This window comes from Phascolarctos cinereus, unplaced genomic scaffold (genome assembly GCF_003287225.1).
Source record: "Phascolarctos cinereus isolate Bilbo 61053 unplaced genomic scaffold, phaCin_HiC Scaffold_2;HRSCAF=192, whole genome shotgun sequence".
NCBI classification, from domain to species: domain Eukaryota; kingdom Metazoa; phylum Chordata; class Mammalia; order Diprotodontia; family Phascolarctidae; genus Phascolarctos; species Phascolarctos cinereus.
The window spans coordinates 172,256,849-172,272,737 of record NW_027555625.1 but is presented as its reverse complement, the minus strand read 5'-3'; the positions used below and the strand labels follow the sequence as shown (position 1 = coordinate 172,272,737).

The window sequence follows — 15,889 nt, the reverse complement described above, 5'->3', positions numbered from 1 at the left end:
AGGAAAGAATTCTTATTTGACAAGAACTATGGAAAGATGTTCAGAAAAATGGAAAGCTCTCTGGTAGAATTTAGGTTTAGATCAGCATCTTAAAATATAACCACAATAATTTTAAGTAGATATGTGACTGGTATACTCAAGATCATACCATTAAAAAGTTAAAAGAGAAGCAGATCACATACTTTTCACATCTATGGCTAGGAATTGAATTCTTACTAAAAAGTGATTATAAAAATAAAACAACTTCAATTTATATGAAATTGAAAAAAAATTCATGTATCTAGGAGAAAAAGGAAAGCATTCTATTGAGAAAAAAATCGTTGGATCATCTTTTTCTTTCTGATAAGGGTCTAGCATTCAAGATATACAAATAATTAAACAAAAAAAAATTAGACCAAAAGCCAATAGATAAATGGTCAAAGTATGTGAACAAATAGTTCTCAAGAAAAGAATTACAAACTATTTACAACCAGATGAAAGAATGCTCCACATTAATGGTATCAAAGTCAAATAGATAAAGGGGCCATTAAGACATACATAAGGATCCCTATAAGCTGTAGGAAACTACATATTGACATGATTTATGTGTTTTCATTCATTTTGTTAACTACTTTCCAATTACCTTTGCATTTTCTTCAGCCACTCTTGGAAGTGTTGCCCATGGAATGTTTGAGACCTCTGTTCCACATCACTATAATAGGCAAAACACAAATAAAAACAACTCTGAGATTTCCTCAGTATATCCAGCAAATTGGCAAAAGTGGCAAAAGAGAGGGATAATCAATGTCGGAGGGATTTCAGAAATATGGAAACATTGTTAGTAGATTTGTGAGTTGTTCCAAGGAATTGTTCAAAGAGAGTGACTAAAATCCCCATACCCTTCAACTCAGAGATTCCCTACTAGGAATATATCCAAATGGGGTAAATGACAAAACAAAGGGCCTAATATGCACTGTAATTTTTATAGCAGTATTTTTATTTCCAGCAAAGAACTGGAAATAGTTGGGGAATGGCTATATAAATTGTGGCACATGTATGCAATGCAATATTACTGTACTATAAGAAACAAATATTAATCAATAAACATTTTTAAGCTCCTCCTATGTGCCAGTCACCAGTATTGGGGTAACAAAAGTAGGCAAAAAACAGTCTCTGCCATCAAGAAGCTTACACTTTATGAAAATTCATAGATATATAAGAAAATTTATATGAACTGATGCAAAGTGAAGTATATAAAACCAGAAAAATAATACCCATAATGACTAAAACAATCTAAATAGAAAGAACAATAACAATACAATCAAAAATGAACACTGTGAGATTTTAATGACCAAAATGGGCCCCCAAAAAGAGCAATGAAAGGACAATTTCTCCAACTTCTTTGCAGAGCAGTGGGCCATGGGTGTGGCACACTGCATATAACAGCTGACTTTTTTCATATGCTATTTATTTTTGCTGAACTTTTTTTTCCCTCTTTTAAAAAATTCTTTATAATAAGGTATGGCTCTTTGGGAGGAATTAGGAAAAAGATACAGTTAGAAATGTAGGTTACGTAAAAGAAAAATATTTCTATCAAATTTCCTTTTTTAAAAAAGACAGCACAAACATATTGGGGAAGGGAAATAAAGGATAACCACAGGAGGCAAGAAGAACCTTGAAGTAAGCTAAGGATCTAAGAGACAGATTTAAGAGGGGAGGACATTCCAAGCATACATTACAGCTTATGCAAAAACGCAGAGATAGGAGACAGAATGCTGTGTTTGGAAACATATCATTAGACCAGTATGGCTGGAATGTAGAATGCATTGAGGGGAGAATTATGAAATAAGATTGGAGTTATAGGTTAGACCTACAATGTGAAGGGCTCCAAACATAAGGCTGAGAAGTTACAATTTTATCCAAGAGACCACAGGGAAATGTTAAAGCTTTTTTGAACAAGAGAGTGACCTAAGTTTGAGAAATATTATTTTGGGAGATAAATAGAAAATGGATTAGAGAGGGGGAGAGACTGGAAGAATGAAGACAAATTAGGAAGCTATTGCACTAGTCCAAGTAAAAAGTGATGAGGGAATGAACTGGGGTAGTGATTTGTGTATTGTGTATGTGTGTGTGTGTGAGTAGAAAAAAAATGGGACAGAAGGAAGAGACATGGATATGAGGATTCAAGAAAAGTAACGCAAAGGAAATCAATAAGACTCAGGAACTGAATGGATATGAAGGGTGATTCAAGGATGATGATGATGATGTTGCAAACCTGGGTGATTAAAAGATGTTGATGACCTCACCATATTGGTCATTCCACCATTGGTGGAGGTTTGGAGGAAGTGTTGGTTTACGGAAAAAGCTGCTGAGTTCTTTTTTGAACATATTGAATATGAGTCCCCAATGAGACATTGAGTTGGAGATACACAGCAAGCAATTAGTAGTGCATGATTATAGTTCAAGAGAAATTAGAAAAGGATATACAGAGTGGGTGATCAACTATGTAGTGACGATAATTAAACCCACATAAACTGATGAGACCACTGCAAAAGAATGTAAGGAGAGAAGAGAACACAGGACAGGGCTTTAAGAGGACTGCATACCTAGCGTGTGAAATACAGATGAGCCTCAAACAAAGGAGAATGAGGAGTGGCCAAACAGGGAGAAGTAGAGCCAAGGGAGAACTATGCCATAAAGCCAAGTGAGGACACAACATATAGATGGAGGTACTGGTCAATAGTATTAACTATTGGTTATTATTGGTAACCTTGGAGTGTACTATCTCAATCAAATGGTGGGGTCAGAAGACAAATTGAAAGGATTGAAAAATGAGAGCTCAGGAAATAGAAACAAATTTAAATAATGTCACCTTCTAGGAATTTGGCTATGAAAAGGAAAGATACAGGATGAGAATAAAAGTAAGGATTTTTAAGAATCAGGATACCTGAGTACATTTCTAAGCAACAGTGAATGAATCAGGTGATAAGAGAAGATTGAAGAGAGAAGGAAAGAGAGAAATGAAATGATCAAAGGGGTGAAAGCAAATTGGAGAAGATGGAATCAAAGGTACCTATAGAGAAGTTGGTTATTATTATATATTAATATTATGCTACATAATATTACATTATTATGAAGTGCACAACTGCCATGAGCAGCTATGCAAAACATTTCAATAAAACAAGGACAGCACAATTCTAGTCTATGAGAAAACTGTCAAGCGTTAAGCATCTTCTGTCTCTAGCCCCTAACATGGTACTTGGCACATGGTAAACATATAACAAATGCTTGCTGATTGATTGATTGATTTTCTACAAAAAATAGTTGTATGCTATTATTTCATGGAAATCCTTAAATATATTATTTATGGAGATCTTTCCTCATAGCAACCCTATGAAATAGCGAATAAATATATTATTATTCCCCTTTTCAAGGATAAGAAAGGTGAAGGTCAGAAAGGTTGTTGCTAATAATCACATGACTAATAAATTCTTAAATTTATATTTGAACCCTGATCTCCTGACTTAAGCAAGTCCAACTTTCTTTTGACTTCTTTTGACTGCATTTATTTTTGTTATTTTATAGTTTGCAAGACATAATATATGCATATATACAAGGTGTCTCAAGTAATTAGAATAGTTCCTTCCTGTTCCTATTACTATCAGTAGGCAAAACGAACAAAAAAAATGGATTTTAAATAATCTAAGGAATAGGTTCAAATTAAGGAATTCAGAGTTGCATTTTTATATGTATGTTTTTATGTGTATATTTTTAAATCTTATCAAACATGAAAAAGGCAGTCAATCAACCCAATTTTATTGCCTACATGATGCCAAGTGAATAGGTAATAGGCACGCCTTCAGGATCACCCACAAAGCTTCAGCAGCCAATCAATATTGGAAAAAAGCCAAAATCAAAGTGGAAGAAGGGCTTTTGAAAAAGGAGCAGAAAGAGGAAAAGTAGATGAAAGAATGAAAGGGATAGAAGTAGTCCCTCTCCACCACTAGTACTGCCATTGAGATATTCCACCTGAAATAAGCAAGCTGCTTTTTTAGAGTAATTAGCTTTCATATTGGCCAGCAAGAGCCAGCCATGGAGAGGAAGAAGTCAGAAGGCAGAATCAAAGTTCCTTGGCAATGAGAGGGTGATGAGTGAGGGAAAGCAGTTAGGCAGACACCCCATGTCCTGAGTTCACTAACTAACTTGACATTGACCATACAAGAGATCTGCCCATGAGTAGAATAGCTGCTAGCTGTCTATAAGAACAGACTGGGGGGCAGGGAGAGTTGTTGTGGAGTGAGGGGGGCAGTGAATTTTAGCATTTGAACTGCATTCTTTAAAATTCCTAGATGGTTTTATCTATAATCTGATTTGGGACTATTGGAGTCTGAGAGGAGTACAGGAGGGCAGTCTGCATGTTGGTTTGCATTAATATATCTGTTTTTGTTTTCTTTTCCCTTTTAAGGTTGTTAATAAAGAATTGTATTCAGGTAGGTTATACTTGTGTAATTAACTCTGTGATGCCATATGCTTGACTGAATCTAATTGAATCAGCAGCAAAGAGAAGAAGGTAGTGTTTCTCAGTGGGTAGGGGCACCATGAACCATGAAGCATGGAGTGGGGGAATGCCAGGATATGACCTTAGATCAATTCATTTGCCTCCAGCCCAGTCGATGAAATTGCGAAAATTCAGGAACAGGTAACAGAAACAATGAGGTGTTAAGGATTTAATGGAAATGCGGTTACATTCTTATTATCTCTTTACAAAATGTGAAGAAGTTCTTAATTAAAATTGATGGAATTTATGGGCAACTAGCCATTGAATGGACAAAGACCAGCCACACCTCTGGTATGTTTTTAAAAAGGAAAGATATACTTTCCAAGTAGTGATTTGAGATAGAAATCAGATCTGAAAAGTAGAATCCTCAGAGGGAACTGTTCCTTTACTCATGGAGGGTTGGGATGGGTTTCTCTCCCCCAAACTCCATCTGTCATAATATCTCAAATTCTAATTATTTATCCAATAAAAAATGCTGTACCCAGCAAATAGTAATGCCAGTGAGTCAAGGCAGGAAGAGAGGGACTTCTGGGAACAGAAAAAAGAGCTACTCCTGATAGCTGAGAACTGAACCATAAAGAACAGGCCAAGAAGCCCAGCTCAATCACTGCTGCATTCACAGGCAGCAACAAAAGACACCACTAGTAGAGAAATAGGGGCCCTGCAGCACTGGAGATGTAAGTCACTTGGGCTGCATACGTTCTTCCTATGTGTGTCTCTCTACTAGTATACTTTATGTTTATTAACACTTTCCACTGGCGTTTTTGTGTAGTTGTGAGAGAATGTACCCACTTTGGGTAGTAGTAAGAGAGGTTTATGGTAGGAATGTTTTGTTACTTATAAAACCATTTTAGAAATGCCTTTGTTTCAAGTTAAAGTATCTATTGATTATTAAATCTAAGTGCAGTGATGGGAACTTGTGATTTTTAAGAGGGTGAACCCACAAAGTGCCTTGACTCTAGGGGTTGTCTCACACACACACACAGAGACTCAAACTGCAGATGTGAGATGGCATGTGACCTACATCCAGTGACGTGCCACTGAATGATTAACAATATAAAATATAATTGGCAAAATCCATTCACCTACACACATAGGCATCTAACCCCTAGGCTAACTAGACAAGTGTTGTTGCCCACATAAAAAGGGGACAAAGCTAAGGAACAGAAGAAGAGCTATGGAGAGCTTGGTGTTTACCTAAAGGATTGTCTAGTGTCATGCAAAGCATGTAAGCTCCTTGGGAGTACAGATTTATTGATTCTTTTCACTTTTCATATTTCCAATGTCTAGCAAAGTGATTGGCATATATAAAGCGTTTAATAAATACTTGTTGATTGATTGACTAAAAATCAAAAGGGTAAGAGTGTGACTTTCAGCACCTGGCTAATGAACAGGATCTGGTACTTGGCCAATGTTAGCCCCTAGTGATTAACATTAACATGAATCTAATTGTCAACTCGTTATTTTTTTTTTTAGCGTAGACAAAGAGGATGAATATTTTTCTGTCTGGTCCAGTATTTCTAGATTAACTTCACAATCATATTCTGAGTTGTCCTAATTTGTTGGCATGGATCAAATAATCTCTTTAGTTTGAAAGAGCAAGTTGATTCTTATATTGGCTATAGAGAAAACTTGGTTTGGTTGGGTTTTTTTTTTTTGCTTTTGAACACAAGCCAAGTGAACATCATCATTTCATATTTAATAAAACCTGAAATTATATTAAGAAATGCAAATTCATGTGTAAAATGAATCTTATGATTATATTATTCATCATTTTTATATCATTTGACAAGGTTAAAGTCTAAGAGATAAAAACAAAAAATAAACCTATATTAATATGGACTGTCAGGGTTCTGGCACCCAGGACTGTTAAGGTGCTACTACCTACTCCTAACACAGGTATGTCTTTAGGATGAGAAACTGACTTTCAGATAACATTCTAGGTAAGAGATAGGGAACATTATGAAATGCAAAATGGATAATTTTGATTAAATGAAATTAAAAAGGGTTTGCACAAACAAAGCCAATGCAACAAAGATTAGAAGGGAAGCAAAAAGCTGGAAAACAATTTTTATAGCCAGTGTTTCTGATAAAGGCCTCCTTTCTAAAGTATATAGAGAACTGAGTCAAATATACAAGAATACAAGTCATTCCTCAATTGATAAATGGTCAAAGCCAAAGAATACGAACAGGCAGTTTTCAGATGAAGAAGTTAAAGCTGTCTACAGTCACATGAAAAAATGTTCTAAATCGCTACTGATTAGAGAAATGCAAATCAAAATGACTCTGAGGTACCACATCATACCTATCAGATTGACTAACATGACAAAACAGGAAAATGATAAATGTTGGAGAAGATGTGGGAAAATTGGAACACTAATGCATTGTTGGTGGAGTTGTGAACTTATCCAACCATTCTGGAGAGCAATTTGGAACTATGCCCAAGGGGCTACGAAAATGTGCATACCCTTTGATCCAGAAATACTGCTGCTAGGTCTATATCCCAAAGAGATCATAAAAAAGGGAAAAGGACTCACATGCACAAAAATATTTATAGCAGCTCTTTTTGTGGTAGCAAAGAATTGGAAATGGAGGGGATGCCCATTGATTGGGAATGGCTGAACAAGTTGTGGCACGTGAATGTAATGAAATACTGTTGTTCTGTAAGAAATGATGAGCAGGCAGATTTCAGAAAAACTTGGAAAGACATACATGAAGGGATGCTGAGTGAAATAAGCAGAACCAGGACAGCACTGTATAACAGTAACAGCAACATTGTGTGATGACCAACTATGATAGACTTAGCTCTTCTTGGCAATAGGATGACCCAAGACAATTCCAAAAGACTCATGATGTGGAAATGCTATTCACATTCAGAGAAAGACTACAGAGTCTGAATGCAGATTGAAGCATACTCTTTTCACTTTTTTTGTGTCTTTAGTGTTGTTTTTTCTTTCGCATGGTTCTTCCCTTTTGTTTTGATTCTTCTTTCACAACATGACTAAGGTGGAAATACGATTAATATAATTGTACATGTATAACCTATATCAGATTGCTTGCTGTCTTGGGGAGGGGCAAGGGTGAGGAGGAGAAAACTTTGGAACTTAAAATCTTATGAAAGTTAATGTTGAAAACTTTACATCTAATTGGAAAAAATAAAAATCCTATTAAGTGGCAGAGGGGGAAATAATATGATCTTGATGGTGCAGCATTTGCTGACCTGGGTAAAGTTTTTCAACTTAGGTATAGGCCTCAGGGATACACGCTATGAGTCCCCTGAAACCATCCTGAAAGGGAGGGCAATCAGCAGAACACATAGCTATGTCCAGGCACAAAGAACATGCCCAGGAGGCCTTATTGCTTCTTCTGTAGTGCCTATTCATACTTACAGGTCTCCCTTGACAGCTTTTTATTCACATAAAATCTCTCTCAGACCTAAAGATTATAATAGCCAGCTTTGTCCGAGATACATCAATGACCTTCATTCTGTTAGCTTTCTCTAAATGGCCTAGATACAATGCCTTAGATGAAAGTGCTCCATGCTGTCAGCTGACCTTGCCCCTGTGGCCCTCACCAAGGTGAGAGGCTCTCTCAGGGTAGTGTTCAGTAAATAGGAGCAGTCCTACTACTTGCATTCTCTTTTGCCTCCATACTCCACTAGGCTTTTCTTTTTCCCCTCACTATACTAACAGCCACAATGATGGTTTTAAGTCACATTTTAAGTCACAAAAAGAAATGAAACCTGTCTTCCAGTAAATACATTGGAAATAAATTGGTGATTAGTACTAAATGCATTAATTATACTTTAAAACAGGGGTTCTTAAAACTGTGTGTGGTCAGGGGCTATGTTTCATTAATTTGAAATCAAGGAATCTGTTGACAGGTTTATGAGTAAATGAGAAATGCAAAGGCTTGCTAATGGTGTTGTCACTAGTAGTGTTGGGATGGGGAGAAATATGTCCTTATGAGCTGTCAGTCAGGAGGCACTTCAGGTAAAAAAGCAAGAACGGTGGAACCTTCCAGATGAATTTCATCTTTCTCCTAAAAATACTCGCAAGGGGAGGAGTGTGCATGTGTGTGTGTCTGTGTGAGAAAACCACATTTCATGATCAATCAGGTTGGACTCTGGGATCACAGCTAATGACTCTAGGGCCCCTATTCATTTAGTTTACTTAAGTAAATTCTCAATTATTCGCTTTCTGATTAGCCAGCTTATGAATTTTCCAAGACCTTTGTTTCTTTTACTTTCACAGTCTGCCTTTGGGCAGGCAAGGCTTTGCATGAGAAGGTGGGTAGGAGAAGGGAAAAGAGATAAAATTTAAACTAAACATTTTGGCTTAATTGTTAGCAGCCCTGGTTTAAAAAAAAAAGGCTGAGTGGAGAAAGTTGAAGTATTTGTCTAAAATGAGGTTTGGGGATAATTTGTGAACTTCTTTCAGGCTAGGTTTACATGACAACAAAACATCTGGTCAATTCAGTGGAAAGCATCAGCCAAACCAGTTGAGCAGAATAGAAGAGGCAAAGTTACCAGCTGATATAATTTTTCACCTTTTTAACCTGTCATCTGGTATCTTATAGACAATCTTATGTATGTATGTATATATATATGTATATATATATATATACACCCATATATATACACACACATATATAATACATATATATAATACATATATATATATATAAAGCTGTCCTCTAGTGCCATGCATAATCAACTGCTTAAAGAAGTACAAGAATTGAATTTTTATTATTATTTTGGATCATTCACTAACCGCAAATTTCTGTATCGCTTACATTGAAATGTTACATTGTAATCCATGCTGGGTTCATGTCAAAAATAGCTTTTTTATGGGTAAACCTTTATTTTATTTTCAGTCAAATAACTTTAAAAATAAAACCATGAAACAAATCACCAAATAATTTGGTCTTTTCCTTTGCTCTTACAAAGCACCATTAAATTAAGGTAAATAAAGATCATTGGAATCCGTTGATATCCATAGTGATGTACATTGCATCAATCTGTCCATCTGCTGATATTCAGAAATTCTCTATGAATGCAAAATGTATTTGACAAAATGTGTCAAAACCACAGAATATAAGATGATTATTAATCAAGGGGACAAAGGACAGACGAGGGAGGAACAGCTGGCACTCAAGCATGGCACTGGTATCTGTGAAATATTAAAATTGGTAGAGGAAGGCCTCCAGCTCATTGAGTAGACTGTCTATGGAAGACAACAGCATGGGTGAAGAGGTGTGACAGGGTTGTAATGTGAACTGTTGGAGGAAATATTGACATCAATGTAAGAATGGATCAAAGTACTGGAGCATCAAAGTAACAAGGGCATGAGGAAAGTGAAAAAGAGTCATTTTTCACTTGAGCCTTCTTGCCTATTTTCCTTTTTGGCATGAATGTAACATGGGCAGCAGAGCCCAGGCAAAATAAGGATGAGTCAGGAAATCCTCTTACCGATTTCCTACCACCATTTATAAAATACTGTTACTGCCATTGGTCCAGGCACTTAGCAAATATGTTGCCCTTGGGGAAGTCTGTTAATTCTTTCACAATATTAGGGTCTTGATATATATACTAAATGATCTTCTCATGATCTATAAGAGTTAATGAAAATAAATAGTATTACTCTGAATTGATAGAGTACTTTCCTTCCAAATAATTTAAAGTATTCCCTTGTATATAATTCCATAATATCACTGCAATATCCATGCCAAGGAAATCAGATGAAGTATAATATACTCATTTTATATGTGAGATAATTATTTCACAGAGAGGTGAGATGATTTATTCAAGATATGGTAATATCTTGATTGCTAGTTCAGGAGTCCATGAGATCACATTTTTGCCTTTCTAAATATATGCAATAAATTAAACTAGATAATTGAATATATTGCATTGAATATTAAATGTATTACATAATGGTGCTGTATTACTAGGAATAATGATGACTGCAGGAAATGGAGAAAACTATCATTTTTCTTTTTTTCTTTTTTCTTTTCTTTTAGGCAATTGGGATTAAGTGATTTGCCCAGGGTCATATAGCTAGTAAATGTCAAGTGTCTGATCTGAGGCTGTATTTGAACTCAGGTCCTCCTTAGTTCAGTGCTGTTGCTCTGTCCACTATGTCACCTAGCTGCCCCCAAAACTATCATTTTTCATAAATATACTAACTCCAAGAGTTTACCTTTATAGGCAACTGATTTTTCCTATAAAGTAGTTTCAAGCTGCAAGTACAGGACATGATTTAATGCCTGTCAAGTCTTGTGGCTGATTTTCTAGACATCCAGCATGGTCAGAGACTGCAGGTACAGATCTAGGTTTAGTGAAGGCATATTGTTCTGTTCTCGGTAGTTGGAAAGGGAAATTCAAATTTATTACTCATCAAATCCTAGGGTTTATTTTGACCATATTAATAGGTTGTTTTTAATCTTTTGTTTTCAAATCTCAGAAAATTTGAGTGTGAAAGTATGTATACGTTAATGAATAAATTCATTATTTTATTAGAAAAGAAGAACAGTTAATTAAGCAATGACAAGCTTCTTTTTCCCTAACCATGGACCATCAGAACATAGAGGAAGGAAGGTGCCTATTGCTCAAGTGGGATTGGATAAGGACAGGAAATCACATCTTTTAAACCATAGAAATAGTCCCCAACATGTAAACATGCGATATCATCCTTCTCTATCTTTTGAGTAACATTTATATTATCTAAAATAAACTATCATTCTGTTGTTGTTCCATAATTGACATGTGACACAGTCCACATTGTAGCAAATATAAGTGGAGTAAACAGAAAGCATTTGCTGTCTTTATGCTATGAGAAACATTCAGGTTTCCTTAAACAGACAAACTTTATTTTGTTGCTATGCAACCGTCATGCAACACAGTCCACCAGGCAGTAAATAAAGAAAGAATTTTACGATGAAGAGGAAAGTCTTTTTCTCTCTGCTTGAGATCAAGCCACAACTTCCTTTCATGTTATACTATCCCATCACTATGCTCAAGGCTATTTCACAAACTTCAATGTTTTGGCAAGATAAACAAATGAATGAATAACACAGTGCTGACATGGATACAGTTTGAAAATTGCACGCGATGAAACATCAATACCGTTTAGCTCAATTCTTCCGTGCAGGCCAGGGAATTCATGTTCCCAAGCATAGAAGAGCAGGAAGGATTCCACTTCATAGCCCCCTTTCCATATTCTTCCTGGGAGCTATGTTTATATAAAACTCCAAGGAAGGATCAATCTCTCTCCCCTGGTAGTCTAGACAGCCATTCCCTAACAGTCTAGACAGTCACGACTTTAATACATGGCTTTCATAGGCACTAAAAGGTCAAACAAAAACAACAGTACTATCTTTGGTCACAGAACTGGGAGGACAAAGTGCCCATGGACCCTTACATACCTGTTATAACATGGGAAGAGAGAAGATGTACCTAGAGTTACTGAATTTCTATGCAGGGGAATGTAAGCAGAATGTAAGTCCCTTGTGGGCAAGAATGTTATTTTGTTTTTTAATTTCTGTCTTTGTATACCTTACACCTTTCACATAGTCAGTGCTTAATAAATGCTTGTTCATTTGGATTGACTGGAAAATAAAATGGTAGAAAGAGCACTAGACTAGGAACTAGGAAACAGGACACATGTTCTAGCCCAAATACTAACATTACCTAGAAGTAAGAGATTAGGAAAACTACTTTGACATAGGAGAATGTTGTTACCTCATATGTAAAATGAGAGGTTTGATCAAGATAATAATCTCTTAAGGTCTAAGAAACTATGAATCCAGGTGCTACCTGGAGTTTTACTTACGTTATTTTGCTCATTATTTTATTTGTAGATTGTTACATTGATTTTAAAGATCTCAAAACACTTCATTAGACAAAACTTTTTTTCCTATTGCAAAGATAGAGAATATAAGTTTAAAGATTAAGTGGCTTGCCCAAGAAAGAACTGCTTTTAGCAAGGGACAGAGAGAGATAAAGAAACCATTGTGTTTTATTTTCACTTCTCCATGTTCTTTATACCTGCTCATGTCACTATATGATTTTTCATGAAAACGTTGCTACAATAGATATGGGTACACACGAGGTGTGCTAGAGCCATTTCAAATTGGCTTGAGAGAGTCAATTGTTAAATTTTCAGTGTGATCATTTATGCCTTGAAAATTGGCAAATGCTACAAATCAGACCTTGATTTATTGTTTATTTATGCCCAAGAAAGTAATAGAGAAAATATTATTATTAAAATACATTAATTACAAAAGATTGAACTTGTGTGTGCTGTGCACATTTTTTTTTCTTCTGGAGATCCAGTTGTTAAACATTTACCAGCACAACCCTGTGGATATATTCTTACACTTAAAATTTCTGTGAAAATCCACATTGACATAGAAACATGAATCTTCGTGGAAATGGAAGCATGCTTCTTTAGGCTAAACAAAAGAAGAGAAACTCACATTTCATGAGCTCTGCTCTTAGTTCTCTATTTATATAATTTTGAAGAGGTTTCTTGATCCTTCTGGACAAGTTCCCAAGAAATAACTTATTCTTTGGTTAAATCTAGTCTAGAAAAGGGAGGTAGGGGAGTAAAGCTCTGGTCTGGTAGTCAAGAGATCTTGTTTCTAATCACGGCTTTGCTACCAATAAGCTAAGACACCTTGAACCAGTCACTTAGTCTCTCTCTATTCTCTCATTTACACAAAGAGTGCATTGAACTAGATAATCCCTAAGGTTTTAGGCATTAAAATTATATGTATTATTTAGCCAAAAAAAAATTAAAACTTTGTGACATAGTAGGTACCACACTGGATAGTTTTATATCTAGCACAGTTAGCAAATAGCAGGGACCCAGTACATGCCTTTTGGATGATTGATTTATTGATGTTGATTGATTCCAGAACTAATTTAAAAAATGAATTGGTATGATCTGAGGTCTGTTGATTCCTATTTGTGTGACCGTGGTAAGTTACATAACTTTCCCAGGCCTCAGTTTCCTCATACATAAAAATGAGGGAGTTGCTCTGTGAGGTCCCTTCCAGCTTTAAAAAAAAAAAAGGAAAAAAAAATCTTCTGATTCAAATCCTATAGTATAACTACAGTATTTGCTCTACATACTTGAAAACAAAATTCTCTAGGTATAGTTAATTTTTAAAAAATCAGGTAAAGTAAATCTTTGTGCTAGTGAATTTTATAAGGATAGATTAATAAATGGGGTCATCCCAATTTGAAAAGTAGAGGAAAGATCTACAAAATGTGTAGCATTTTCAGGCAGTGATTAATTCTCCAACATTTTCATTTTGCTATACCGCAAAGGCTTCTATAACCCTTGGGGGACTGAGTTAAGTGACTTTTCTCAGGAGAAAAAAAAATCCAACCTCATAATTTTGAGAGGTAGTGAGTTTTTCTTTAGTACACTTCCAAATTGAGCCTGGATGACCACTTGTCAAAAATATTGTAGAAGATATTCCTATCCTTGGACAACATCGACTGGATGACTTCTAACAACCCTTCTAGCCTGGAGATTTTGGGAGCATCCCCCAAGACTGTAATAGTAATGGATGATTTGGAAAATAAGAAAGTAACAGAGGTGGAGAAATCATCAGAAAATATCAAAAGAATTAGAGTAATATAGATCTTTAGTACTCAGAAGGGACAAAAAGGAAGTAGACCATGGACAAGAGAGGGTTTCAGTTGTAAAACAAGCAAACTCCTTATCATATATCATTAAGTGGCACACTCCCAAATAATGCAAAGCCTGCTTCTTATTCATCAAATCAGTTTCACAGCCCTGCCTCCAATCTGTCCTTAAGCTCATGACCTCAATCTTAAGAGACACAATTTTTAGGCTATCTCCACCAATTTGAATGAGGGAACCCCTCTGGACAGTCATTTGTTTGTCAGTAATGGGCCCCAAATTTTGCCAAGGTATATTTTTTTACCTTTTTAGAGAATTAAGTTGTTTAAACTCATTTTCAATGTTTTCTTTTTTAACAGCTAATATATTCCTAGGATGCAAGTGCATTTTTTTTAAATGATCCTGGGACATCCATTGAAAAGTCAATAGCAATGAACTAAAAGGGGTTTCTATTTTGTTGGGGAAGAACGAAGCTCTTTGTATGGTGGCTCAAAATTACAGAGTATGGTCACCCTCTGCACAGTGTCTCTTTGTCAAGAAACACATGCTGAAAGAAAGAATACAGATGAGAAAATAGTGTGCACTGTCAGATCTTGGAAACAACCAATGGATTTATCCTCACCAATGTCTTGTCAATGTCTTTTACATTCCGGCACCCTGAAAAAATAAAACATACATTTAATATAAAATAAATGCAATAATAATCAGTCGGGTAATGGTTTTCTCAAGGAATGTAAAACTTGACTAATGTAAAGTTTATGGTTCAAGGTAGGCCTGCCAACTCTTATGTGGCATGAGACCATTTTTATTACCTAAACAGTCCTTAACACGAAATGACTGGCACATATTTTTATTAACACAAAGAGTATATTCTTTCTGCCACATTTAATAGATCTTTGGGGACTGAAAGCTTTCCTTTAGGATCTGTCTCTGTAGCAAAGGAAAACTCAGGGTGATGATTCACAGGGTGTCATTCTTCCCTCAGAGACTGTCTACACAGGCAAAATGCAATGGAGAGTCAAGCAATCATGTCGAAGATTCAATCAATGTAGACAATCTGGGTCATAAAGACAATTAAAAAAATAACAATAAACCTGCCATCTTCCTTAGTTACATGGTTTTAGAAATGGAATTATCTGGATAATTGCCTCAATAATTCGTTTCATCTTCCTTGTACAGAGGCACACTAAACCTGTTCTGAATCAGTAACTCAGGATGAATCCAGAATGAAGAAAAGTAACAGAGGACCTATTATGGGACCACAGAAGAAGCCATATTCTGTTCCTACTCTAGCTTCTGATTACGGGAAAAGTGATAATTCTTTCAGTATATTCAACAAGCATTTCACAAACTCTAATTGAATGTTTCAGTATTTCTTTCATTTGGGGATCTATAGGAAACAGCTAACATACTACACCTTTGGGTAAGCCACATGTGAATAACAACTGCAAAGTAGAAACCATTTATTCTATGCCAGAGATACTTAACTTGGGGATCTCATCAGCTCCCACATATTTAAACATTATTCCTATGTTGATGAGTCTCAAATCTACATATCCTGCCCCAGACTCTCTGCTGACCTCCAATCTTACATCTCCAACTGTCTTTCAGATATCTCAAACTAGATGACCAATAGACATCTTAAACTCAATATGTTAAAAATAGAACTGTTATCTTTCCCTCCTAAATCTTCCCT

The 15,889-nt window shown here is 35.8% G+C and overlaps 1 protein-coding gene across 4 annotated transcripts in view; it reads right to left on the bottom strand.

The window, feature by feature from the left end:
- Positions 1–15,889, bottom strand: part of HAO1 (hydroxyacid oxidase 1) — a 118,363-nt gene that overhangs the window by 21,795 nt on the left and 80,679 nt on the right. For 3 of the 4 annotated variants that reach the window (XM_078149729.1, XM_020985640.2, XM_078149730.1), the window contains one exon: positions 9,261–14,850. In XM_078149729.1, the coding sequence (XP_078005855.1) occupies positions 14,780–14,850 (71 nt within the window). In that variant the 3' untranslated portion in view covers positions 9,261–14,779. Of the gene's footprint in view, positions 1–622; positions 692–9,260; positions 14,851–15,889 lie in introns of those variants that run through there. The other variant, XM_078149728.1, reaches the window with a different exon arrangement.